At 52.6% G+C, this 24,973-nt stretch overlaps 2 protein-coding genes across 17 annotated transcripts in view; one reads left to right on the forward strand and one right to left on the reverse strand.

The window, feature by feature from the left end:
* Positions 1-854: 854 nt before the first annotated feature.
* NAT9 (N-acetyltransferase 9 (putative)) lies at positions 855-6,683 on the reverse strand. Of its 13 annotated transcripts, none has more exons than XM_055241752.2 (7): positions 6,570-6,683; positions 5,934-6,019; positions 3,891-4,000; positions 3,214-3,357; positions 2,535-2,594; positions 2,276-2,370; positions 855-2,174 (listed from the first exon to the last, which is right to left on the reverse strand). In XM_055241752.2, the coding sequence occupies exons 2-7, from the start codon at positions 6,008-6,010 to the stop codon at positions 2,040-2,042; spliced, it is 621 nt and encodes a 206-aa protein (XP_055097727.1). In that variant the 5' UTR covers positions 6,011-6,019; positions 6,570-6,683; the 3' UTR covers positions 855-2,039. The 13 variants fall into 13 exon arrangements, with proteins under 13 accessions (XP_055097727.1, XP_055097726.1, XP_055097728.1 ...); XM_055241751.2 differs by having other exon boundaries at positions 3,891-4,003; XM_055241753.2 differs by having other exon boundaries at positions 2,276-2,367; positions 6,570-6,672.
* A 69-nt stretch (positions 6,684-6,752) lies between these two features.
* TMEM104 (transmembrane protein 104) overlaps positions 6,753-24,973 on the forward strand; it is a 64,238-nt gene continuing 46,017 nt past the window's right edge. For 2 of the 4 annotated variants that reach the window (XM_055243611.2, XM_055243612.2), the window contains exons 1-6: positions 6,753-6,880; positions 7,595-7,706; positions 15,780-15,901; positions 18,756-18,837; positions 20,150-20,246; positions 20,900-20,980. In XM_055243611.2, the coding sequence (XP_055099586.1) occupies positions 7,662-7,706; positions 15,780-15,901; positions 18,756-18,837; positions 20,150-20,246; positions 20,900-20,980 (427 nt within the window). In that variant the 5' untranslated portion in view covers positions 6,753-6,880; positions 7,595-7,661. Of the gene's footprint in view, positions 6,888-7,594; positions 7,707-15,779; positions 15,902-18,755; positions 18,838-20,149; positions 20,247-20,899; positions 20,981-24,973 lie in introns of all 4 variants that reach the window. The other 2 variants (XM_055243610.2, XM_063617152.1) reach the window with 2 other exon arrangements.

Genomic DNA, 24,973 nt, shown 5'->3' on the forward strand with positions numbered 1-24,973 from the left:
GAGGACTCTGGGAGGCTCCTCTAATTCCCGGAGCGTGGAAGGTGTGTCCCAGGATGGAGCTGGGTTTGGAATGTGAGGACTTGGCTTTACTCTTCCTGCCTGTAGCCAGTGGGGTGCACAATTCCCAGGGGCAGGCTGGGCTGGTGCCAGATCCTCTATCTTATCGGGCCCTTGTGACCTGATTAGAGGGCAAGTGTCCAGTGCCAGGGGAAAACAAACCGGTCCACTGAGCCCTGGGACATGCTGTGTGGCTAGGTGGGGTGGAAGGGACTTTTCAAGGGCGAAATGCCCTGCTCCCAACAAAAGACCCAGGTCCCTGACACCTTTGGCACCTGAAGCCTGATCTGGAGGTCCAGGAAGGTGGCCTGCAAGAGCTAGGCTGCAGGGCCGGGAGGTTCCGGGCAGGTGCTCAGAAGGAAGGTGCCCCCAAGCTAGTCTCCACCCAACCCAAAGGGACACCTCTCAGAAAATAGGCTCCTGGGCTGAGGGGAATGAGTAAAGCAGGTATCTGGAATCAGGGAGTGGACAGTGTCCCCTAGGCCAGTCACTATCTGGCCATCTCCTGCTCCTTGTCAGAGGAACCATCCAAAACCCTTACCACAGTAGTGCCCTGCTCAGCTGACCTGCCCCTACCCCACCCTTGCTTCTACCCTTTGGCCCCTGACAGATTCCCCTCGACAGGGGTTGTGGAGGGGCCCCTCCCTATCTATCTCACCTGCTGGGTGGGGAAGCCCTGGGGGACCTTTGACTCTTCATTAACCTGAAGACTGGTGGAAAGAATGAATGGGTGGCCTCGAGGGAACTCCCATTGCTGAGGTACACGTGGTACGAAGGGAGCCACAGCAAACAACGCGTTCGTTTTATAATGTTCATTTTACACTGAGGCATGTGTTCGGTTTCAGTTCACATGCAATCTGCTGTGAGACTCCAAGATCAAGGGGGCTGGGAGGGCTTAGGCAAGTCACCTTACTTATCTAAAAGACTGTTTCCCCACCTGGAAAATGCCCTACAAGCCTCCTGTGGCTGTTTTGAAAGCATGCCCAGCCTTTCCTGACAGCCAGCCACCCCAGACGATGGCAGGGCAAGGAAGACTGTTAGGAGTCAGAGTGCTCCCCTCAGGTGGAGGGAAACTGGGCCAGCTCTACTTTGTAAGCCATAGGGTGCCAGGTAGCCCGGCCACCCTGAGCCTGTGCCTCTGCTGCCCCGACATGGCCAGTCAGGTGCAGCTGCTCCCAGAGATGGAGGGTGAAGAACAGACGTGGGAGCACCAGAGGGACAGAGCTGATAGCCTGACGCTGTCTTCAGGAGGGCACCCCCACGGGGCCTCTGCTTCCTCCGTGCCCCCTGAGCTTCATCAACAGAGGAGTGTTCTCCAGCCACAAGGAACTGTATCTAACACTAATGCCTTTAAACTCAAGACTGGCTCCAGGAGAGAGGAGGAGGGACACTAGGTTGAGGGGCCAGGCCACACTCACTCTGGACCACCTGTTGTTCCCGAGTCAAGTTCCCAGGGTCACACCAGCCTGCTTCTGCAGGACAAGAGGACCAAGCTGCCCTTGAGTGGACACTGTGAGGCTGGGCTCCTGGTAGATCTTCACACAGACCAAGTGGGAAAACCAGGAAAGCTGGTAGTGCCTGGAGCTTCACTCCCAGCCAGGGCAGCACCTCTGGCCTCTAAGAAGAAAGGCCTGTCCACTCCCATCCATGCTCCAGGTCACCCTGCACCTCTGGCTCCCACCTTCATCCCGACATCTCCCATGGATCCCTGCCCTCCATTCCAACATCCTAGAGTCTGGGTCTGGGTTTGGCCAGGAGGGGAGAAGGGAACTGGCCCTGGCCCTGGCCCTGGAGTCTGCTCAGCCACACCACTAGCTGGAGGGAGGCCACAGTAAGCCCTGCCACAGTCTGAAGGGCCTCGAAAGATGATTCCCAACCTGGGGCTGGGCCAGGAGCCCTCTCCCAGTTCAGGGCTCTAGTCTTTGGAGTGTGTGGGCCCAACACCCTGCTCACACAGAGTGGCTGCCCACAAGGCCCAGCCGTCAGCAGGGCTCTGCCGACCCATCTCTGTAAGGCTTCTCTTCCACGTGGCTGGTCTGCTCCATAAGCCACTGATGCTCGGACTCATTCACTGTCAGTCTGAGGGTCACCTCCTGAAAAACACTGCTCGCAGCCACCTACGTGAGCCAGAGAGAACAAAGCCTGCTAAGTTACGGTATTAACACCACCAGGCCCACCACCCAGGTCTAGGCCCCACTCTGCCCAAGGACATCCTTACCTGCTCAAAGTGAAGTTTCTGGAACATCCGGATGCTTGGTTCATTTCCTTGCCCAATTTTAGCCTCAAACTTGGTTAGACCTAGCGTGGTCACTCCTCGCAGAGGAGATGAGACAGGGGCAAGTAAGGAGGCGCCTACCCCCACCCCTCCTGTCCCAAGCTGCAGAGGAGGAACCTTCACCTGCCCCCAACCCTCAGACCTGAACAAGGTTCACCTGGGGCCTGGCCACTTCCCGCATTGCCTGCTCACACTTTCTTACCGTAAGACAGCATCGCGAGAACGGCCTCAGTGCCAAGGCCCTTACCCCTGCAGCTGGGTTCTAGGAGAAACAACAGGAGTGGTGCTGACACCATGTGCCACGCTCCAGTGCAGGCACTCGACAGACACCATCTCATTTAATTCTCAACAACTCTGAAGTTGCTGCTATCATTACCATTCTGCAGACGAGGAAAAGGGCACAAAGTGTGAAAGGCCTCACGGCTTGCAACCCAGCAACCTGACTTCAAAGCTGACCCCTTTACCTCATGGAGTCAGTATGCTGCCTCATGGGGATAGTCAGTAGCCACTTGGGGGAAACTGAGGACCAAGAAGGAGCAGAAACAGGAGGGCCTCCTCCTGTAATATGACAATATGCTCCAGAGAAGACCTTTTTCTGAGGGTCCCCAGCCCACCCCAAGTATGGGACTAACCATCCTTGCATCTACCCCAAACCAAGGGTTAAGTTCATGCCTAAGCATAAGGAGTAAGGTGATGAGCCTGGGGGTGTACCACCAGGCTGAGGGGGGCTAGGTGGGCAGGCTGCCCAGCCAGGCCCTGGGCTCACCACATGGAGCCTCCCAGTGAACCCTGTGAGTGCCCACCCTTTGTGGCCTCGGCAGGCTCAGTCAGCAGATCTGAGAGCCAGGAGTCCGGGGAAGGCAGGGCTAGGTGAAACAAACCTGCAATCATGACCTCGATCTCCCCCAAGGTGGGGTCTTCTAGATCTGTGAGGAAGAGGTTTACATCTCCCACCATGCAGCTCTCTTCGGTGGCGCCTGGCTGGGCCTGCCACTTCTCGGCATCCAGCACAATGAAGGTACACTCTGAGGAGGAGGTGACAGGGCTATCACACACACTCCCCAGAGGAGAGAAGAGAGGATGGTACTCCTACCCAAGCCAGAGCACTACAGAGCACCAGCATCTTTGAGTCTGCCAGGAGAAAAGGGGGTCCCAGAGCTTCCTTCAGCTCATTACAAAACTCCAAATCTGCCTCATACAGAAAAAGCCTCTCCAACCAGCAACCAAATTCTCAGAGCAGGGAACACAGAGGAGGACAGTCACCACACTAGGCTGTGGTGAGGGATGTGAGGGGCAGGGCCTCAGTTTACAGCCAGAGCCCCAAATGCTTTACTTTCTCCAAATCCTTCCAAGCCCGATGCAGTAGGTGGGGAAGAAGACAGAAGGGTCAGCCACAGGGACTGGCTTCAGGGCCATGAGAATACACGAGTTCCAGCACCTTCCAGGCTTTTCACAAAGCTTCTGTGGCCAGGGCTGGGAAAGGGAAGGAACCCGGAGACTGACTGTGGAGTCAGCCCTCCCAGTACCAGGGCTAGAGGGAGTGGGGGGCACTCCTCACTGTCTGCATCTTCCTGCCAGCTGCGCTGCATGGCATACTCCTGCTCCAGGGTCAGCGGCTCTGAGGCTGTCAAACGCTGCAGCTCTTCTGATTTCATCCACTCGTGGTACCTGCTGGGACAGAGGGGTGGTCTTAGACATGGAGGACTCATTCAGAAGCATATGTCTGACACCTTATAATGTGAGGGTCCAGAACCCGACAGGGCTAACATAGGGCTCAAAGAAGACCTAAAGGGTTATGATTGCTCCTAAGGCTGGGGCCACAGGCACAAGACCCAGAAGCTAGCTAGTCTTACCCAAGAACAGCAGGAGTCAGTTCTATCTGTCCAACTTCCTATCCTGTATCGGGTCAGTGCGGAGGAGCAGTCTGAAACCAAACATTCTTCAAATTCCAGAAGGGGACATATATGGCAAGCCGACCTCAACAAAGGCAGCTGGACAGATCCCACAAAGTTAGGGCACCAGGAACCCTCAAATGGAAAACTACAAGTAGAGAATACCCATCTACAGTACCACTATCCCAATCTACCAGACATGTGCCAACTGCTCCCACAGGAATCCCATCATGACTCAGTCCTGGCCTTTCGAATGGCAGATATCACAACTCATCAGCTCAGAGTTTAAGGACAAGCTAACATTAAGTCTCCAAGAACTGAACATATTCACTGGCACCAGAGAAACATCACTAGTTTACAATTAGGTGAGAAGACAATTTCTTTTTCTTACACGTTTAGTTTACATAAAGCAATTCCTTGCTGAAAGGCCAAAAAGAAAGCTGAGAGAATGAAAGGGAAGAGGATGGGCAGCTCCTCCCAAGGAAGTCACAGTCCCCAGCTTCTGCTATTTTTTTTTTTTCTTTTTCTTTCTTTTTTTTTTTTTTTTTTTTTTTGAGACAGAGTTTCACTCTTGTTGACCAGGCTGGAATTACAGGCATGTGCCACCATGCCCGGCTAATTTTTTTATATTTTTATTAGAGACGGGGTTTCTCCACGTTGGTCAGGCTGGTCTCTTTTTTTTTTTTTTTTTTTTTTGAGACGGAGTCTCGCTCTGTCACCCAGGCTGCAGTGCAGTGGCGCCATCTCAGCTCACTGTAAGCTCTACCTCCTGGGTTCACGCCATTCTCCTGCCTCAGCCTCCCGAGTAGCTGGGACTACAGGCGCCTGCCACCACATCTGGCTAATTTTTTTGTATTTTTAGTAGAGACGGGGTTTCACCGTGTTAGCCAGGATGGTCTCGATCTCCTGACCTCGTGATCCACCTGCCTCGGCCTCCCAAAGTGCTGGGATTACAGACGTGAGCCACTGCGCCCAGGCTTTATTTTATTTTAGAGACAGAGTCTCGCTCTGTTGCCCAGGCTGGAGTACAGTGGTGTGATCTCGGCTCACTGCAACCTCCACCTCCCTGGTTCAAGTGATTCTCCTGCCTCAGCCTCCCGAGTAGCTGGGATTACAGGTGCCTGGCACCAAGCCCAGCTAATTTTTTTGTGTTTTTAGTAGAGATGGCATTTCATCATGTAGGCCAGGCTGGTCTCGAACTCCTGACCTCATGATCCACCCACCTCAGCCTCCCAAAGTGCTGGGATTACAGGCGTGAGCCACCGCACCCCGCCTTCTTTTTTTTTTTTTTTTCGAGACAGGTTTCTGCTCTGTCACCCAGGCTGGAGTACAGTGGTACAATCACAGCTTACCGCAGTCTTCATCTCCTGAGCTCAGGCAATCCTCCCACCTCAGCCTCCTTAGCAGCTAGGACCACAGCTGTGCACCACCATGCCTGGCTAATTTTTGTATTTTTTTGTAGAGACGAGGTCTCGCTACGTTACCCAAGCTGGTCTCAAACTCCTGGGCTCAAGCAATCCTCCTGCCACAGCCTCCCAAAGTCCTGGGATTACAGGTGTGAGCCATGGCACCCAGCCTTCCCCCCACCCCATATATAATTATTTCTCAAAACCAACGTTTCTTCTTAGGGGAAACAGCCCTGAGACTGGGGCTGTACCTTACACAGCTCTGGGTGGTGATACGCACCCCATGTCAAGCGGGAAAGATACCTGGGCACATGCTCCGAGGTGTAGGGTACAAGGACCACCTTCTTCCCCAGCAGCAAGGTGTTCTGATTCAACCTCATGGTAGCAGCCTGCATGCAGATGGGGAGAGCAAAGACTTTGGGACCCCGAATTTCCTCCAACTTTGGGTGGGAGCTCCAGCTTTCCTGCTGAGGCTAAGTTGACTTCCGTCATTTTTTCCTTCTAGACACTTCAGAGAATACAGACTCCAAAATTCTTGCAAGAAAGAGAACCGGGCTGTTAAGGATGATTAACAATCCTTGACTCCTACCCCAAGGGGCCAAGCCTGGGCTCCGTTTCTGCCGGTTCCTTCCGTCCACTCCCCAGAACTTCGATTCCTCAAACCCAAGCACCAAGTACCAAGACTTATCCCCAGAGCTCCCATTACTTGCCCCAGTCCAGGGATTCCAATCCAGAATCAACTTTCAGCCCTGCCTTAAACCTGCTTCCAACCTCTCACCCAGGAGACCACCCTACGGGGCTCTGGCCACTCCCTCCTGCCCGCCCCCGACCACTTCAGGGCAAGGCGGGCTTAGTCTCAGGCCCTCCCCTTTGAATGGGGTTCTAGACCACTCTCCCCTCCAACCCCGCGGACCCGCGTACTGCCAAGCTCACACCCACCCACGACCGACGAAATCGTCCACCGCAGAAAGGGTTATCCCCCTCCTCGAACAAGCCACGCTCCGTGGCCCGGCCGGCTGCCACCCCTCCCGCATGCGCGCGACAGCGCGCCCCACCCACTTCCGCCATGCTGACGGCAGCCGCCAGGCCCCAATCCCGGTCCCGCCCCCGCGAGGCGTCCAATCAGCGCGCGCGAAGAAGGTGGGCTGCGGAGCCGGCGCATGCGCGCTGCGGACGCTGGTGCGGGACAGCTGGCGCCGGCAGCAGCGGACCGGCGGGAGGCGGCGGCTTGGGAGCTGGCTGTGCTGCAGGTGTCGGGTTGGGTCGGGACGGGACGGGACGGGACGGGACGGGACGGGCGGGAGAGGACGGGACGGGATGGGATAGGTTGGGGCGGGACAGGGCGGCACCAGACTCGGGACTCCTCCAGGAGGGGGAGAGAGGGAGAGAGGGAGAGGCTGGGAGTGGGGCTCCTGAGAAAAGAGGGAGCTTTGAGGGTGGGGAGCCCTACGAGAGTAGGTGGGACCAGGGAGTGGAGGCCCCGTTAAGAAAAGAAGGTCTTAGCGCCAGGAGTGGGGTTGGAGGGGTAATGTGGGAAAGCCCCCAGCTCCCTGCCCTAGACAGAGGTGGCAGACAGTTCCTTGGGCTCCCCTGTGTGGTAGTGAGCTCCTGGTTCCTGGAACTAAATGGGGATAACCACCCCAGAGCGTGGAAAGGGGGCTCTTGTGGTGGGTGAGACTTAGTGGTTTTAGAGGCCCCTTAAATCACTTGCACCCCGAGCAGCATTGAAAACATCCGTGCTGGGCACAGAGCAGTGCCCTGCACAGCGAGGGAAAAGTTAGAAGAAACCGTCCAGATTTCTGTCATCTGGCGTGACCCCTCCCTCGGGGTTGAGTCTTGTGGCAGATACTGAGGCCCTAAGTGTCTGTGGTAAAAGAACCAGAGGTGGCAGGGGAAGTCTGCAAGCCTCCTCCCACCCCTATCTCAGTCCATCAGATGGGTGAAGCCTGCTCTTTTGTTTTAAGGAGCTGCAGCAGCCGCCGCCCTTGCACCTCAGGAACCTTTGCTGCCAGCCCTTCCTCACTTTTGGAAATGGCAGGTGAAATTACAGAGACCGGGGAACTCTACTCTTCCTACGTGAGTGTGACTTATAGAACCTTTAGCTCACTTAAGTGTTCCTGGCTTCTAGAAAAGCACGCTGCTTCCTGGGGATGGGACTAGTGAGTGCTGCTGGTTGAGCAGACCGTGGTGGAAGCAGGATGGGGGAGTTCCATGGGCCAGCGGCTACAGTGCTGCTGTGGTGGCTCAGAATGTAAGTCAGATTTATTCTCTTTTTAAGGTGTTTGTCAGAGTGGTCAAGCCAAACAAAATCGCCATGCTGTTTATAATGTTAATCCCGGGCTGGGCACGGTGGCTCATGCCTGTAATCCCAGCACTTTGGGAGGCCGAGGCGGGCAGATCACCTGAGGTCAGGAGTTCAAGACCAGCCTGGCCAACATGGTAAAACCCTGTCTCTACTAAAAATACAAAATTAGCCGGACACGGTGGCACGTGCCTGTAATCCCAGCTACTCGGGAGGCTGAGGCAGGAGAATCGCTTGAACACGGGAGGCGGACATTGCAGTGAGCTGATATCGAGCCATTGCACTCCAGCCTGGGCAAAAGAGCGAAACTCCGTCTCAAAAATAAATAAATAATGTTCATCTCCAGGCTACCACACTTGCCTGCAGTGCTGCCCTTCAGATGAACAGTGATTGACAGTTGTTGACTCTGGGTTTTGCTCATCTCAGCAGTTGGAAACCGCTTTGGTCTTTACTCAATTTTAAATTGCACAACTTTTATAGTCTTGGATGGCGTAAGAAGCAGCGAAAGCATGCAGAGACTTCTAATTACAGTTTGGTGGACTCTGCAATTAGAACAATTAGAATGATTGATTCTCACTGTCTTAGGTCTGTGTTACCTCTGGCTGCCCCCAACACACAGTCAATTTATCTTCTCTGTGTAATGTGTGATTGGTCATAGTTGTTAGATCACAGGGCCCTCTTGCCTGGATAAGTAGCCAGAGGGTTGGAATAATCAGATGGTTGACTTAGGCTGCTACCAACTATCCCAGGCAAAAGCAGCACTGCCCTAAGTAGCAAGAGTTTTCTAGAACTTGACGTGCTTTCAACAGCTGCCCTGCCTTGTACATAGCTTCCTAGCCTGGGAATCCCTGGTCTGTTTCTGCTAGCTTCACAGACTAGCATTGTGGTGTGATGGACAAGGAAGTGTCTCCAAGACTTTCCTTCACAGCTAGAAGAAAGCCTTCCTGATTCCAGAGTCTTCCTGTTGGGCCTGTGCCATTCATGTGTGGCAGTAAAGGAGCCTTCTTCACCCATCACCTGTGTAATTTCTCAGGAGACGTCTTTTTTTTTTTTTTTTTGAGACAGAGTTTCACTCTTGTTGCCCAGGCTGGAGTGCAATGGCGCAATCTTCTCGGCTCACTGCAACCTCTGCCTCCCAGGTTCAAGCAATTCTCCTGCCCCAGCCTCCCAAGTAGCTAGGACTGCAGGCATGCACCACCCCGCCTGGCTAATTTTTTGTATTTAGTAGAGACGGGGTTTCACCATGTTGGTCATGCTGGTCTCGAACTCCTGACCTCAGGTGATCCACCGGCCTCAGCCTCCCAAAGTGCTGGGATTACAGCCGTGAGCCACTGCGCCCGGCCTCTCAGGGGAAGTATTTCATGAACCCTGGAATGGAATAAATAGTGTCCCTCTCATTTGTGGAATTATGTAACAGCTCCTAGCCTCCTGGTGTCAGCAATGAAATCTCCATGCTGTCTATTATAAAAGTCACCACAGCTCCTGCTTTTTCTTACATCTGTAACTTTAGAGATAAGGAGATGAGTCATCCCTGTAACTAAGTTTTGTAAGGAAAACACTTTGATATGTCCCCATTTCTTGTGTCTCCAGTTGTTTAAGGGGTCCTTTCACATGTCAGCATGTGCCCACAGGAAATGAGGCAGTTAGGCCTGCAAGCTTCAGTGCGCTCTGCCCGTTTTTGTTTTCTATCTCCTATGTATTTTATTTCGTTCAGGGTCTTTGTTGCCCAGAGGGCCAGCTCTGGGCATTGGCCATAAGCAAGTGCTTGTGTTCTTTCATCCTACTGGTGAAGAGAGATGTAGGGAGGAGATGGGGTGGGGCAGGGTGGGGATGATGTGACATCAAACAGGAGGTGTAGTGGTCAGTGTTCTGAGGGGAGGAGACCCCTTCTTCCTAAGCGTTCCTTAACTCCACCGTCCTGGAACAATTCTTGGTCCTCCGTAAGACCAGAAGAGTTCATTGTCACTGAACCCAGATAAGCTGTGGAACTAACTCGCTGCTGATGCTGGCTGCTCTGACTTCCCCTGCAGGCTCCAGCTCAAGACAATGTGGGCAGAACTCTGCTCTGGCTGCCTTGGGAAACCAAGACACGGGGCAGGTAATTCATACATGTGCTTCTGCCCATGGTCATTTACAAGGCAAAGCCTGCCTTAGCTCTTTATTGCCCCATTCATTTTGAGTTCTTTTCCCCTTCAGGAGTTCCAGGGATGTTCACTTTAGCTTGAATTATTCTGCCTAAAATATTTGTAACAAGCAGAGCCTCCTAGGTGGCTCAGATGTCACACCCTCTCAAGGATAGTGCTGAACACAGGAACATGGTTCAGAGAGGTACATGTCCCCTTAAGGGATCTCAGGATAGGCATGTCTGTTTCCCCATTTATGAGGACAGGAGTGACACAGAACTGAAGTGGTTGTTGTGTGATCAAAATACAGGATGCTGTAGGTCACGCCCGACAGAAGGGTCAGCCGCTGAGGGTGCCTCTGCCTGCTGATTCCTGCTGAAGATTGTTGCGGTTGCTTTCGAAGGAGAGAGGCTTGTTTCACACCCTGAAATCCTAGTCATTGCTTCCGCATCTTTGCTGCCTTCTGTTTCCTTTGACAATTGTCAGAGGGGAAGCTGTTGAAAGATACTGGTGACGTCTGCCCCATGCAGGTCACGAGTGAGGCTGCTGGGTGGAGATGAGGCATGTGGGATGCTGCACTGAGCTTTCTAGAGCATAGGAGAGCAGGCCAACTGTCCCAGGGAGCAGTGTCTGTGCCTCCTCCAGTGCAGCCACAGAGGAAGAGGTGAGAATCGGAGGTAACTCAGTTCAGAATGCATGCATTGGTCTTCATTATCAAGACTGCAGTACAGCCTATTCCTCAGCTTTCTGCCACTGCTTCCCAGGAGTCTGGCCCACAGAACTGTCCCACGACCAGCAGAAGAGAACGTCTCCTTTCTCTTCCTTCCCCACAACCCCTCCTGACCTAACCTGTGGCTCAGCCCAGATTTGGTTCCTGCCTCTATGTCTGCTCCTTATGATTGGCCCTCACTGATTACCTTTACAGAAGGTAAAGAGGATTGAATGCTCGCCAGGAGTGCCGCAGTCCTCAGAAGGCAGAGAAGTCCTACATTACCCTGCAGGATTCCCTGAGCCCCCACTAAACACACAGGGCTTGCTTTGGAACTGAAAAAATTGCAACAAAGCAAGACAACTGCAATTACTCATTTCTGCTCCCAACTGCCAATAGTTTCTCTCTTCATTCATTTCTTTGTAAAGTTCTTAAAGGTTCCTAAGTTTCCTTTGGGAGCATGCTTATTTCATTATACCTCTCTCTACAGCAGTGGTTGTCAACTAGCGGTGATCCTGCCCCCCAGAGGACAGTAGACAGTGTCTAGAGACATTTTTGATTGTCAGGACAGTACTGGTTGGAGAGAGGTTGTTACTGGCACCTAGTGGGCAAAGGCCAGGGATGCCACTAAACATCCTACAATGCACAGGACAGGTCCCCATCATGAAAAAAGACCTGGCCCCCAAATTTCCACAGTGCCCAAGCTGAGAAACCCTGATCCACAAGAGACCTTTGACTTTTACATCCCAAGACCTTCAAGCATCCCTGAATTTACAAATGCCTTTTACGCTGTTTAGTTTCCCCATAAAACTTTTGCCTAAGAACCATTACTTTCTTTTTTTTTCTTAAGACAGGGTCTCACTGTGTCACCCAGTGAGCAATTACAGCTCACTGCAGCCTTGACTTCCCGGGCACAGGGGATTTTCCCATCTCAGTCTTCCAAATAGCTGGGACTACAGGCACTTGCCACCGTCCCTGGCTAATATTTTTATTTTTTTGTAGAGATAGAGTCTTGCTACATTGCCTAGGCTGGTCTCAAACTGCTGGACTCAAGCCATCCTCCCACCTCAGGAGTGCTGGGATCACAGACATGAGCCACCATACCTAGCCTAGAACTATCACTTTCTTATGCCTGTTTGCTTTCTCTTTACTTCCATTGTGGGAACATCCTTCTCCATAAAGAAATAAGGTTTTTTTCCCTTCATAAGTATTACTGCCTACAGAAGCAATAAGCAGAGAACAGAACTGCAGGGAGGGCAGATTTTAGGTTGTCCGCTGGGGTCTATTGTGTTAGTGCCCTGCTTAAAATGCTCCAAAACATCCAACCCCCTGTGCTGTCCAAAAGGGCTCTTCGCAGTCTGACTGCAGCCTCTTCCAGCCCCACCCCTGCCCGGCTTGCTGTGCTTCAGCCACACAGGCCTTCTGAAAGCTCCTCGAGCCTACCTGCCTCTTTCCCCCTGTAGGCCTCTGGACTGGGAAGTTTCTCCCTCGTCTATTGCCTGGGCAGCACCTTCTCATCCTCCAGGTCCCTTCCTGGGGTATCCACTGTTTCCAGTGCTTTCCCACTGTGCCTTCTCACAGTGCCCTGATTGTTTGCTTCATAACGCCTCTCTCAAGCTGTAACCGTAGTTGTTTTCTTCCCAGGCTGAAGTGCAGGGGCACAATCTTGGCTCACTGCAACCTCTGCCTCCCGGGTTCAAGTGATTCTCATGCCTCAGCCTCCCAAGTAGCTGGGATTACAGGCGTGCACCATCATGCCCAGCTAATTTTTTGTATTTTAGTAGAGGTGGAGTTTTACTATGTTGCCCAGGCTGGTCTCAAACTCCTCAGCTCAGGCGATACACCCACCTCAGCCTCTCAAAGTGCTAGGATTACAGGTGTGAACCACCACACCCGGCCTGTAGTTGTTTTCTTGTTGTCTGTTTCCTCCTCCTTAGAACGTAGCCCCATGAGTTCTAGGGCCATATCTGTCTGGTTTATCATTGTATCCTCAGCTTCAAGCACAGGGCCCGGTCTGTAGAAGGCTCTTGTTGGTTTTTGAATAAATGAGCAGAACTGAGCTAGCTAGATGACCCATTCCTACCCTTGTACACATGAGCATGAAAGTACCAGTGATTGAAACTAAGCTCAGCAAAAGTACACATGAGTTAGTTATAGACATTCACAGTCACTGTAAAAAGCCAGAACTTCCCATTCAGAAGACCAGCAATGGGCTGTGTGTCCCCTGTCTCACCCAGCTGCTGCCCTCAAAATTATTCTAGCAGCACCACTCTGAGCCAGGACTCCCAAAGGAGAATCATATCATGATGATGATGTGATCCAACCAAGGCATAGGAAGATGATTCAAACTTGTTTTCATCCTTCTGGGATTTGTCTGTAGGATCAAATTGAGATTGCGGGCTGGGCGCGCTGGCTCACTCCTGTAATCCCAGCACTTTGAAAGGTCGAGGCGGGCGGATCATCTGAGGTCAGGGGTTTGAGACCAGCCTGATCAACATGGTGAAACGCTGTCTCTATTAAAACTACAAAACTTAGCCAGGCATGATGATGAGTGCCTGTAATCCCAGCTACTCCAGAGGCTGAGGCAGGAGAATCACTTGAATCCAGGAGGCAAGGTTGCAATGAGCCAAGATCACACCACTGCACTCCAACTTGGGCAACAGCAAGACTCCGTCTCAAAAAATAAAAATAAAAATTGAGATTGCGACGTCCAAAACTGGATGATGAAGACTCTCAGACTCACGTCAGAGATAACTCAAGCAGGGTCCAGTGCAATCAGCTGGGTGTTCCCATCTCCAGCCTGTGTGCCAGACACCCTGAGAAATGCAGAGAGAAGTGAGACGCAGCCCACGGCCACAGTGAGCTTCATATTTAGTAACAGGGAAAAGAGAAATATGCCAATATCTGAAACCCAAGAGAGGGCATAAGAAGTGTTGTTGCCACAAGGATTCAAAGGCAGGAGGCAGGACAACTTAGGGAGCCTGGGAAGGACTTTGTGATAGAAGTTGCGTTGGAATGGGCCCTGCAGGCTGGGTAGGAGTTGGAGGGGCTGGAGAGGTGGCACAAGAGGGCTTTGGTCCTGTGCCAGGTGTTCAGGTACTGCAGGCAGAGCGCTTTCCTCTCCACAGGGTGGCCTCCCTTTTGTCCTGCTCTCAAATGTCCAGGTAGCACCTGCTGGGAAGCCTGTCTTCTCTAACCACTGCCCAGCCCCTCCTTCCTCCAGCCAATAGCTCCAAGGCGGGGAGTTGGCAATCTCTATTTCTTCATGCTTTTTTTTTTTTCTTTTTTTGAGACAGAGTCTCGCTCTGTTGCCCAGCCTGGAGTGCAGTGGTGCAATCTTGGCTCACTGCAACCTCCACCTCCTGGGTTAAAGCGATCCCCCTGCCTCAGCCTCCTGAGTAGCTGGGATTACAGGCACATGCCACCGCCCAGCTAATTTTTGCATTTTTAGTAGAGACAGGGTTTCACCATGTTGGACAGGCTGGTCTCAAACTCCTGCCCTCGTGATCCACCCACCTCAGCCTCCCAAAGTGCCAGGATTACAGGCATGAGCTGCTGCATCCATCCTCTTCATGCTTTAAAAAAAAAAAAAAAAAAATTGACTGAGTCTGGGAGAATGGGCACCAATTTGTGTGTTTCTATCACAAATTCAGCATGTGGCTATCTTAGAAAAGCTTTAAAATAGAGAAAAGCGCATCTTTCTAAGAACAGGAGTGAAAATGAGAAATGGGTAAGCATTCCCAGAGATGAGGTGTTTGTCTTTTTTAATGATCAGAAACAGGTGGTAAAGCATAGGGTAAGTCGCCCAATTTAGCAGAGGACAGGAAAACCAGTTAGGAGTCTACTGCATCAGTCCAGGCCGGAAAGACTCATTTGAATTGTAAATAAGGATAGGAGCCAGAGTTAGCCACAAAAGAAGTTCCAGAAATAAAATCACTAGAACTGTGATCTGGAGGGGAAGGAAGGAGGATGGGGCCACTGATGGGATGTCTAGGTGTAGGTGACTAGCAGGCAGCTGGCCTTGAGGTCTGCAGAAAGGTTGATACTAAGAGAAATACACCAGGAAAGGAGGCATGTGCTTGGTGGAGCCTGCTGATTGCACCAAGAAAGGAAGCAGATGATGCCAAAATAGGGGTGGGCTTCTGGGAGGGAGGATTGGCAGGGGAGGAGGCTGGGGGGACTGGAGAGCATCACAGAAGGGGAGGAGCTCCGGTCAGACAGGAAATTCACGGTTGAGATCTTGGAATCATTGTAAACTGTGGGTTGTTTAAAACCTGAAGTCAGTGACCTGACAAATCACCCTGAAGTTGGGTGGGCAAGCGGGGAGGGAAGAATGGGGAGTGGCTGCTAATGGAAATGGGCTTTTTGGGGGGTGATAAAATGGAATTAGCTGGTGGCGCTGGTCACACAACCTTGTGAATATTACTAAAACCCACTGGTGTGTGCACTTTAAATGGGTGGATTTTATGGTATGTGAATTACATCTCAACTTTTTTTAAAAAAAAACCTGAAGTTGGTATGAGGAGAGGGGTGGAGAAAGGGAAGCATGAATATCCATGTCCCAAAGGACAATGGCGAGGACCTTGAGTCACATGCTCAGTGGTCTTGGGAAAACGGGTGTTTCTTTGAGGTCAGCATTATGTGCTCACCTTTGTGCCAGGTACCCCGCCTATGATGCTCTGTCCCCAGGAAGCCTACAGCCTGGTTGAGTAGAGTGCTAGCATCTGCGATGCAGCTTTAGAAGGGGACAGCAGTGATAACAGCAGGAACAGAGACTGAAACTGAACCCCAGGGCTTGAGTCATCCACGTGCTCATGTTTGGTTAACAGGCTCTGTGGTTGCAAGCCTGGCCCCTTAGGCCCCAGGTGTAATTCTCCTGTCCTGCCTCCTTCCCTGTCTACAGTCTGGCCTTCTGGCCTCCACAGTGGTGCCATCACCAGGGTCGTTCCTTGGGAGCTGTTAAGGGGAGAAGTTGATTAAGTTCCAGGCTTGAATGTTGCCTCTGTCGTTTCCAGGTTGGGCTGGTGTACATGTTTAATCTCATCGTGGGCACGGGCGCGCTCACCATGCCCAAGGCCTTCGCCACTGCCGGGTGGCTTGTCAGCCTCATCCTGCTGGTGTTCCTGGGCTTCATGAGGTGAGGGGCAGTGGAGACTTTCCCACAGGGGCCAGGAGTGGAGCAGGAGGGAGTCGGCCCAGGAAGCCCGAACATGAGGGCACTGAGGGGGTGGGAAGACACCTGTCTACTCCGTCTCGAGCTCAGTGAGTCCTTGCCAGGGTAGTCAGAGAGGGGACAGTGGTCACAGAGGCCTCCTGGTGGCTTGTGTTAGTGGAGCGGTTGCACAGCCCTGATCAGTTAAAAACCTGGACATCCACTAGGCTTTGGAGTGTTTCACGTGATGCTGGCCTATTTCTTCCCTGGCAGATTTACCTCCCCTGCTATTAAATGTGTCCTTTTTAACATTACCATCAAGTTTTGCCGTCTGAGAAAATACCACCCAGCCACAGAAAAAAGATCTAACAAACATTTAAGGTGACATGGGAAATCAGTTTGGAATTTAGAATTTACTTAAGGTAATTGACGAAGTAGGTGATAAACACACTCCTGGGTGCATGATCAAGCGTGGCACTCGCCTGCCGTGTACCTGCCCAGGTCTTCAGGGACGCCTACTCCTTGAGTCAGGTGTGTGGGCCTCACCAGCTGGTGCTTCAGGGAGGGTGGGTTCCACCTGAGGCTCTTCTCGGGGATTCCCACACACGTAGGGACTAGTCTGAAGTTGTCAGCAAGTGCCCTAGGCCAGGAAGGGGTTTAGGACTAGGCATTTCCATCCTCTCAACCAGGTAGGAATCCACAAGCTGCAAAAAGATGGGAAAGAGCACCTGGAAACACCTCCCCTGAGAGAGGCGACCCCGCCCCATCTGTGCACCAAGCACCCTTCTGGGTACTGAGGGGGCCTCACCACAAAGATCCCTGCCTGTGCAGACTTGACTTTATGTTATGGGGAGACAGACAGTGAGCAGTGAAGATAATAAATGGGTAAATTGAAGAGTGAGCTGGAAGGCAGTGAGTGCTGTGGAAAGAGGAAGGCATAGCAGGGTGAGGGGACTAGGATGCCGGGTGAAGCAGGGTTAGGGAGGGCTGCATCTAAGCGAGGATCTGAAGGGGGAGGGAGTGGGTGCCGGTGGAAGGATGAGACGGAGCTTAGTAGTTGGAGCAAACTAAGATGTACAAGAAGCTGAATGGGATAAGAAAACGCCCATGGTTTTCAGTTTCTTCATGCATTTCTTTTGGGGAGTTTTGAGGGTGAATCTTGGGGCACTATTGGTTCATTATCTACTATGAGCCCTGGCAGCCAAGAGCTCTAGAAGTCCTTGTCCTTACATGACGCTGCTGTCCCCTTTAAAGGACCTTCAGCACAGGCAGCCATCAAATGGGAAGTGATCATTCCGGGCTTCCAGGCAGGGGATGCCACACCCTGCTCCTTGCTCAACCCATTTGTGTTTGAACGTGATCAATGAGTTGGCCTTGTGCAACCATGAGAAGTCTCTTTATGCCTTAATTAAGATTGATTTTAATTTCACTTCCGAAAAGAAGGGTAAATCCAAAGCCCTTAAAATGGTCACTTAGGCAAGATAATGAGAAACCTTTCTAGGAGGTGCTGAGGCGATTGGAATGGGGGTTTCAGAGCTGGCTGCTCCCCCAGAGTGGGAGTGAGTGTGGGTTTAACTGGTGTGGGGCCAAGCGACCCCTCTGCCTCCTGCCACCTGACCTCGGGGCGAGCAGTCAGCCCCCCAGCCCTTGTCAACACTCAGGGAGAGGCAGGGGTGAGTCTGGTGGCAGAGCTGTCCTGGCCTCAAAGCAGGAGATGAATGTTTGTCCCACGCTGTTCCACAGCAGAGATGGATTCATACCTCAGGTTTTATTAGCAGGAAGGCAGCCCACTTCTGTATCCTCCGTTAACAAAAGCATTCATGCATTCCAGCTGTCATCTGTCATCTAGGTCTGTCAAGTTGCCTTTTTTTTTTTGAGACAGAATCTTGCTCTGTCACCCAGGCTGGAGTGCAGTGGCACGATCTCGGCTCACTGCAACCTCTGCCTCCCGGATTCAAGCAATTCTCCTGCCTCAGCCTCCCAAGTAGCTGGGATTACAGGCATGTGCCACCATGCCCAGCTAATTTTTTTGTATTTTTAGTACAGACGAGGTTTCACCATATTGGCCAGGCTGGTCTTGAACTCCTGACTTTGTGATCCACCCACCTCAACCTCCCAAAGTGCTGAGATTACAGGCGTGAGCCACCGCGCCTGGCCTGAAGTTTCTTTAAGAGGAAAAGATGATTTTTCCAATCTAGTCTGACTTCTTGGCAAGCGTCTAATGCCACCTCCCAATCTCCCTTTTGAATTGGTCCATAGAAGTGCAAGCTTATTTTAATATTAGCCAGATGGAAAGTAAAAAGTACTGCCAAAGAAAAAAGGGATGGATTCCAGAGCCAAGTGCCCATTTCCAATTTATCCATGCCTGCGCTCCTTCCATGAGTGTATGTAATTGGGAGGTGACCACTTGCTTGTGTCCTTGCAAAGTGACGTGAAGGCTGCCTGCTGCCCTTCCAGAAGCTGGGGGGCCCTTTGTGAGCCAGCCTCCCCTCACTGAGAGCGTCCTTTGATGTCTGCCCCCAACAGCCCCTCCTGGGTGTGCGCTTGTCCCAGTATCATTTCTGCCCCCAGCTCCCTCTCTCCTTTGGTTAGTTTCCCTCCCATCACTTAGTTCACGCCCCTCTCTCTCGTGCACCGGAAATACGTTCTCACTATAGACAGCAACATCAAAGCATGCACACCTTTTTTACCAAGTAAAGCCAATCTCTAGGGAACAGCTCTCAGAAAAGAGAATGGTCTGGGCTGGTGGGTCTGTTCGGTTCTTACAGTGGTGTTTTCTCTCTGTCTGTCTCCTCCAACCTCCTGTCCGCCTTTGACACTGGGCACTCGGCCCCCTCAGCTTCGTGACCACCACCTTTGTGATAGAAGCCATGGCTGCAGCCAACGCGCAGCTCCGCTGGAAGAGGATGGAGAACCTCAAGGTGTGTGTGTTGTCCTCGTCTCCGGGCCATGCCTCTGTTCCGTCAGGTACCCAGCAGGCGGTCTCAGCAGCCCATTCTTTTCCTCTCAGTGCGTGGCGGGCTCTGTCCACGGCACTGCTCCCGGACCCCAGTCCCAGAGCTGAAGCTTAATAGCCACCTAAAGCTTAAAGCACAAATGGAGCCTCTGCTGCTTTCCCGTCTCAGCCTCAGGCCCTCCTACCCCCACCCGTACCCAGCTCAGCTGTTTGAAGTCTTTGTACCCAGGAACTGTGCTGTCGCTTCTTCCTGAGTGTGTCTCTGCCACATCTAATGGGGCAGCATGGCTGTGCTGAAAGCTTCCTAAAGATACAGATACGCTGCAGAAAGAAAGAACACAGGGGCCGGTGGGGGGACTCACGCCTGTAATCCCAGCACTTTGGGAGGCCGAGGCAGACAGATCACTTGAAGTCAGGAGTTCAAGATCAGCCTGGCCAACATGGTGAAACCTCATCTCTACTAAAAATACAAAAGTTAGCCAGGTATGATGATGTGTGCCTGTAATCCCAGCTACTCAGGAGGCTGAGGCACAAGAATTGCGTGAATCAGGGAGGTGAAGGTTGCAGTGAGCTGAGATTGTGCCACTGCACTCCAGCCTGGGTGACAGAGTGAGATAGCACGGAGTGGCAAGCATCTCAAAAAAAAAAAAAAAAGAGGCCGGGCACAGTGGCTCACGCCTGCAATCCCAGCACTTTGGGAGGCCGAGGTGGGTGGATCACCTGAGGTCAGGAGTTCAAGACCAGCCTGACCAACATGGTGAAACTCCACCTCCACTAAAAATACAAAAATTAGCCGGCCGTGATGGCAAGTGCCTGTAATCCCAGCTCCTCGGGAGGCTGAGGCAGGAGAATCACTTGAACCTGAGAGGCAGAGGTTGCAGTGAATTGAGATCACACCGTTGCACTCCAGCCGGGGCAACGAGCAAAACTTCGTCTCAAAAAAAAAAAAAAAAAAAAAGGAAGCAGGTTCGCCATTGTCCCAGGGCTTTTCTATAGAGTTCCGTGCTCCGTGCTCTTTTTTTTCCTCTCTCTCTTTCTTTCTTTTTTTTTTTTTTTTAAGACAGGGTCTTTGCTCTGTCACCCAGGCTGGAGTGCGATGTTGCAATCACGGCCCACTGCAGCCTCGATCTCTTGGGCTCAGGTGATCCTCCCATCTCAGCCTCCCAGGTAGCTGGGACTACAGGCACATGACACCACACCTGGCTAACATTCTGTATTTTTTTTGATGTGCTCCTTTGTTTTCCCTTGTTTTCCTCCCTCCTCCTCGTCCATCCCAGGAGGAGGAAGATGACGACTCCTCCACAGCCTCAGACAGCGATGTTCTCATCCAGGACAACTACGAGCGGGCAGAGAAGCGGCCCATCCTTTCTGTGCGTAAGTCTTGGGGTCCTCGCGGGCCCGCACTTCCCTCTGGGCCATAGGGTTCCCTTTCTTCATGGAGAGGGCCCCAGAGAGTCTCCCCGCAGATTCTGGCATTTCCTGCCTCTGGGTTCTGAGGCAGGCCCTGTGGTAGACTCAAAAGAGCACAGGGTTTCAGTCCTGGGCACAGGCCTGGCCCCTGCTGGCTTGGCCACTACTCAGATTTGCAGCTTGGTAAGTTCCTTGACCCCTGCACCTCAGTTTCCCGCCATACCCCTTCCTGTTACTGAGATGGTTAAATGCCTGGTTTCTTGCCTGGTGCACCCTGGAAGCTTGAGTAAATGTCGTTCTGTGGCATCTCTTCTTCCTCCTGCCCTGTGCCCTCACGTTCATACATGCCCCTGCCTTGCTGTCTCCTCCCTGGTCGGCTGGGTTGGGCTCTGACACCTGCTGTCCCTTTCACCCCAGCAGGAGCATCTCTGAATTACTTTAAAAAAAAAAAAAGACTGTGTTAAACCATGTCAAGCAGGAAACATTAGGAAAAGTTTTCTTCGAGCTTGGACACTTGGGGATTTCATGGTTGAGATAATTCAGTGAGGTCCTCACCACCCTCTGAAGCTCTCCACGTGAAGAACCACTTCCTCTTCCTTGTTCTTTTGGCTCTGCAGAGAGACGTGGATCCCCCAACCCGTTTGAAATCACAGACCGGGTGGAAATGGGACAAATGGCCTCCATGTTCTTCAATAAAGGTAGAAGTTCTTTTGGGGGTGGGGTGTGGAGAAACGGGGAGCTGGTGCTTCCCTGCAGGCCTGCACCCTTGTAATGACGGCTCCACCCTGACAGCCAGACCATGGGGCAGGGCAGGTGGTGGAGCTGCTGCCTCAGCACCTGAGAAGCCACCTTGCTGACCTATTTTCCTGGATTCCTCCCTGTCTGCCGGCATTAAAAACAAAGAGGCGGCTTCTCTAGCGGAAGTCAGGAACCCCAGGCAGCTACTCCAGCGGAGGTCAGGAACCCTAGGCAGCTACTCCAGCGAGGGTCAGGAACCCCAGGTAGCTACTCCAGCGAGGGTCAGGAACCCCAGGCAGCTACTCCAGTGGAAGTCAGGAACCCCAGGCAGCTACTCCAGCGGAGGTCAGGAACCCCAGGCAGCTACTCCAGCGAGGGTCAGGAACCCCAGGCAGCTACTCCAGCGGAGGTCAGGAACCCCAGGCAGCTACTCCAGTGAGGGTCAGGAACCCCAGGCAGCTACTCCAGTGAGGGTCAGGAACCCCAGGCAGCTACTCCAGTGAGGGTCAGGAACCCCAGGCAGCTAATCCAGTGAAGGTCAGGAACCCCAGGCAGCTACTCCAGTGGAAGTCAGGAACCCCAGGCAGCTACTCCAGCGAGGGTCAGGAACCCCAGGCAGCTACTCCAGCGAGGGTCAGGAACCCCAGGCAGCTACTCCAGCGAGGGTCAGGAACCCCAGGCAGCTAATCCAGTGAAGGTCAGGAACCCCAGGCAGCTACTCCAGCGAGGGTCAGGAACCCCAGGCAGCTACTCCAGTGGAGGTCAGGAACCCCAGGCAGCTACTCCAGCGAGGGTCAGGAACCCCAGGCAGCTAATCCAGTGAAGGTCAGGAACCCCAGGCAGCTACTCCAGTGGAAGTCAGGAACCCCAGGCAGCTACTCCAGTGAGGGTCAGGAACCCCAGGCAGCTACTCCAGCGAGGGTCAGGAACCCCAGGCAGCTAATCCAGTGAAGGTCAGGAACCCCAGGCAGCTACTCCAGTGGAAGTCAGGAACCCCAGGCAGCTACTCCAGCAAGGGTCAGGAACCCCAGGCAGCTACTCCAGTGGAAGTCAGGAACCCCAGGCAGCTACTCCAGCAAGGGTCAGGAACCCCAGGCAGCTAATCCAGTGGAAGTCAGGAACCCCAGGCAGCTACTCCAGCAAGGGTCAGGAACCCCAGGCAGCTAATCCAGTGGAGGTCAGGAACCCCAGGCAGCTACTCCAGTGGAAGTCAGGAACCTGAGGCAGCTATAAAATAAGCTTTTTCCTTTTCCCGCAAAGGAAGCTGATGGAGGCTGGCTGATGGTTTTGCACCTCCTGCTTGATTGCCTCTGACCTTGCCCTCTTCTGGCCGATTCTGTCTAGGGTAACTAACACCTTCTGACAGCAATAGATCTGCTGCTCGCACGCCTGGGCCTGGCTTCCCAGTGGCCGGCAGAGGGCGCTAGGAGCCCACACCCAGGCTTACTGAGTGAGACCGGAGCCCTGAAGTGTGCTGGTGAACGTGCTCCTTCCTGGGATCTGGCGGCAACCATAAGGGAGCCACCCAACTCTGGGGTTGAGTTGTTGGGTGTTCCAGCGACATCTTATATCTCCATGGCAAATCTGGTTCTTTTGGAAGATGAGCTATTTAAGAGTTTAGTGGGCCAGGCACAAGGGCTCACGCCTGTAATCCCAGCACTTTGGGAGGCGGAGGCAGGCGGATCACGAGATCAGGAGATCGAGGCCATCCTGGCTAGCATGGTGAAACCCCGTCTCTACTAAAAATACAAAAAATTAGCTTGGCGTGGTGGCGGGCGCCTGTAGTCCCAGCTACTTGGGAGGCAGAGGCAGGAGAATGGCGTGAACCCTGGAGGGGGAGCTTGCAGTGAGCCGAGATTGCGCCACTGCACTCCAGCCTGGGCTACAGAGTGAGACTCCGTCTCAAAAAAAAAAAAAAAAAATGAGTTTAATGGCCAGCCATGGTGGCTTATGCCTATAATCCCAGCACTTTCGGAGGCCGAGGCAGGCGGATCACTTGAGACCAGGAGTTGGAGACCAGCCTGGCCAACATGGTGAAACCCCATCTCAAGTAAAAATATGAAAATCAGCTGGGCGTGGTGGTGCACACCTGTCGTCCCAGCTACTCCGGAGGCTGAGGCACAAGAATCACTTGAACCCTGGAGGCGGAGGTTGCAGTGAGCCGAGATCACACCACTGCACTCCAGTCTGGGCTGCAGAGTGAGACTTTGTCTCAAAAAAAAAAAAAGAAAACAAGAAAAAAGAGTTTAGTTTTTAATGCCCAGACCTGTTTATTTCCATTTCATTGAGAGTCAGTCACATTCTCAGTTTGTCCTTCCCTTTGCAACTGTCTTCGAAGATTTTCTGCCAGTTTGTCAAAGCCCCATTTGTCGAGTGGGCTGCCTTACCAGTTCTTTCTAGTCTTAAATGTGGCTGCACTTAACTTAGAGCCGGGGGGACTGTAGGAACTAGAATCTCTTTGACTGCTATTTAGGATGTTAAGCATTTAGGCAAGGCGATGTGATTATCAGCCAAAGGCTGCCCTAGGGCCTGGTTCACCCTCCCTGCTGGACCAGCCTCACAGAGGGTTTTCAGAATTCAGCAAAACCAACTGGTCAGGTTCAGCCTGCATCTGTGCTTCTCCTTTGTTCCATTTCTATCCCTCCCGTCTCACCAGCCTGAGCAGGCATAAGCGTTTCCTCCTGGCAGCCACGCAAAGTCCCTTTCCAAATACAAGCTTTAAAATAAAGTGCACATTGGAAGGAAGACGCATGCTTTTAAACCTCCTTTCTCATTTTCAGGTTCTGCAGTCTGCCCTGATTTCTTTAAGAATTCTAGGAACCAGCAGTTTTGCCTTTTTTGCCCCCCACCACAGACTAGACTCTTAATTTGCCCAAATCTAATGGAAAATAAAGACATTTGTCTGAGGCCACCCTCACACTGAGAGGCAGTCTCCTTCTCTACCGCAGGGTTTCTCAAGCTCAGTCCTGTTGATGTTTGGGCTGGGGAATTCCTCGCTGTGGGCCTGTTCTGTGCGTGGTAGGGTGCTGAGCAGCATCCCTGGCCTCTGCCTGCTAGTTGCCAGTAGCACCTCCTACTTACGACAGTCAAAACTGTGCTCAGACCTTGTCACATGTTCCCAGCAGGGTCTGGGAGGCAAAATCTCCCCAGCTGAAAACCTCCGCTCTGCTCCATTCCTGATTCACAGACTGCCAGATTGTCATCTTCACCCTTGGTGGGGCTGCCTCCTCTATAGGAGGCTCCCTTAGGGTCCCAGCTCATTTCTTAGAAATGCGGGCCTAGCCATTGATGTCTTCTCAAGAAGTTCATTGATCCCTTATTTTGTGTCTAGTAATGAAGTTTATTGACCAGGGAGGGCCAGTGGCGGTTTATAAACAGAGCTGATGCCGGAGTCCATTGGCAGGTGGAGGAAAGGCTGGGAGTGGGGCGGGGGACAATGCGTCCCCTCAGAGCAGAAAACAAGCTGAAGTGCAGGCTGTACCTGGAGCCTGGGCCTGAGGGACGGGCCAACCCCAGAGGCCACTAAGCTTGGACGTCAGGCTATCTCTGACATGTCAGGGAAGGACATGCCATATTCAAAAAGCGGGCGCCGAGGCCACCTGTGTCCCCTTGAGGATCACGTTTTCTTAGTCTTCCCCCCCCCCAGACTCCTAGGAACAGAGCTGACCTCACATGGCCAAGGAGTAATATGCCCTAGGCTTTCCCTTGGGGACCCTGCAGGCTCTTCTGAGCCACCAGGATTAAAAGGGAACTGTCACTTCATTTTTCTTTATGTTCTCAGAGAAGCCAGCAGCTTGAGACCAGTGACATCAAAAACGTGAGCTTCAGTCTGAGCAAGGGTGGAGACTGGTTGTCTGGGCAGTAACCCTTAGGTCGTAGGGCCCTGCCATTCTTTTCAGAGCTCTTGTACCTGGCCTTTCTAGCTAGAATCATTTATGGAAGATGGCCCAGGT

Source organism: Symphalangus syndactylus, chromosome 14, assembly GCF_028878055.3.
Source record: "Symphalangus syndactylus isolate Jambi chromosome 14, NHGRI_mSymSyn1-v2.1_pri, whole genome shotgun sequence".
In the NCBI taxonomy this organism is placed as follows: Eukaryota; Metazoa; Chordata; class Mammalia; order Primates; family Hylobatidae; genus Symphalangus; species Symphalangus syndactylus.

Excerpts from the sequence above, each read along its gene's own strand:
- NAT9 (XM_063617185.1), bottom strand. The coding sequence starts at position 6,664 with ATGCGGGAGGGGTGGCAGCCGGCCGGGCCACGGAGCGTGGCTTGTTCG. Across the intron at positions 2,371-2,534 it reads TCTCGCGATGCTGTCTTACG|GAGTGACCACGCTAGGTCTA; the intron begins GTAAGAAAGTGT and ends CTCCTCTGCGAG. Across the intron at positions 2,175-2,275 it reads AGAAACTTCACTTTGAGCAG|GTGGCTGCGAGCAGTGTTTT; the intron begins GTAAGGATGTCC and ends TGGCTCACGTAG.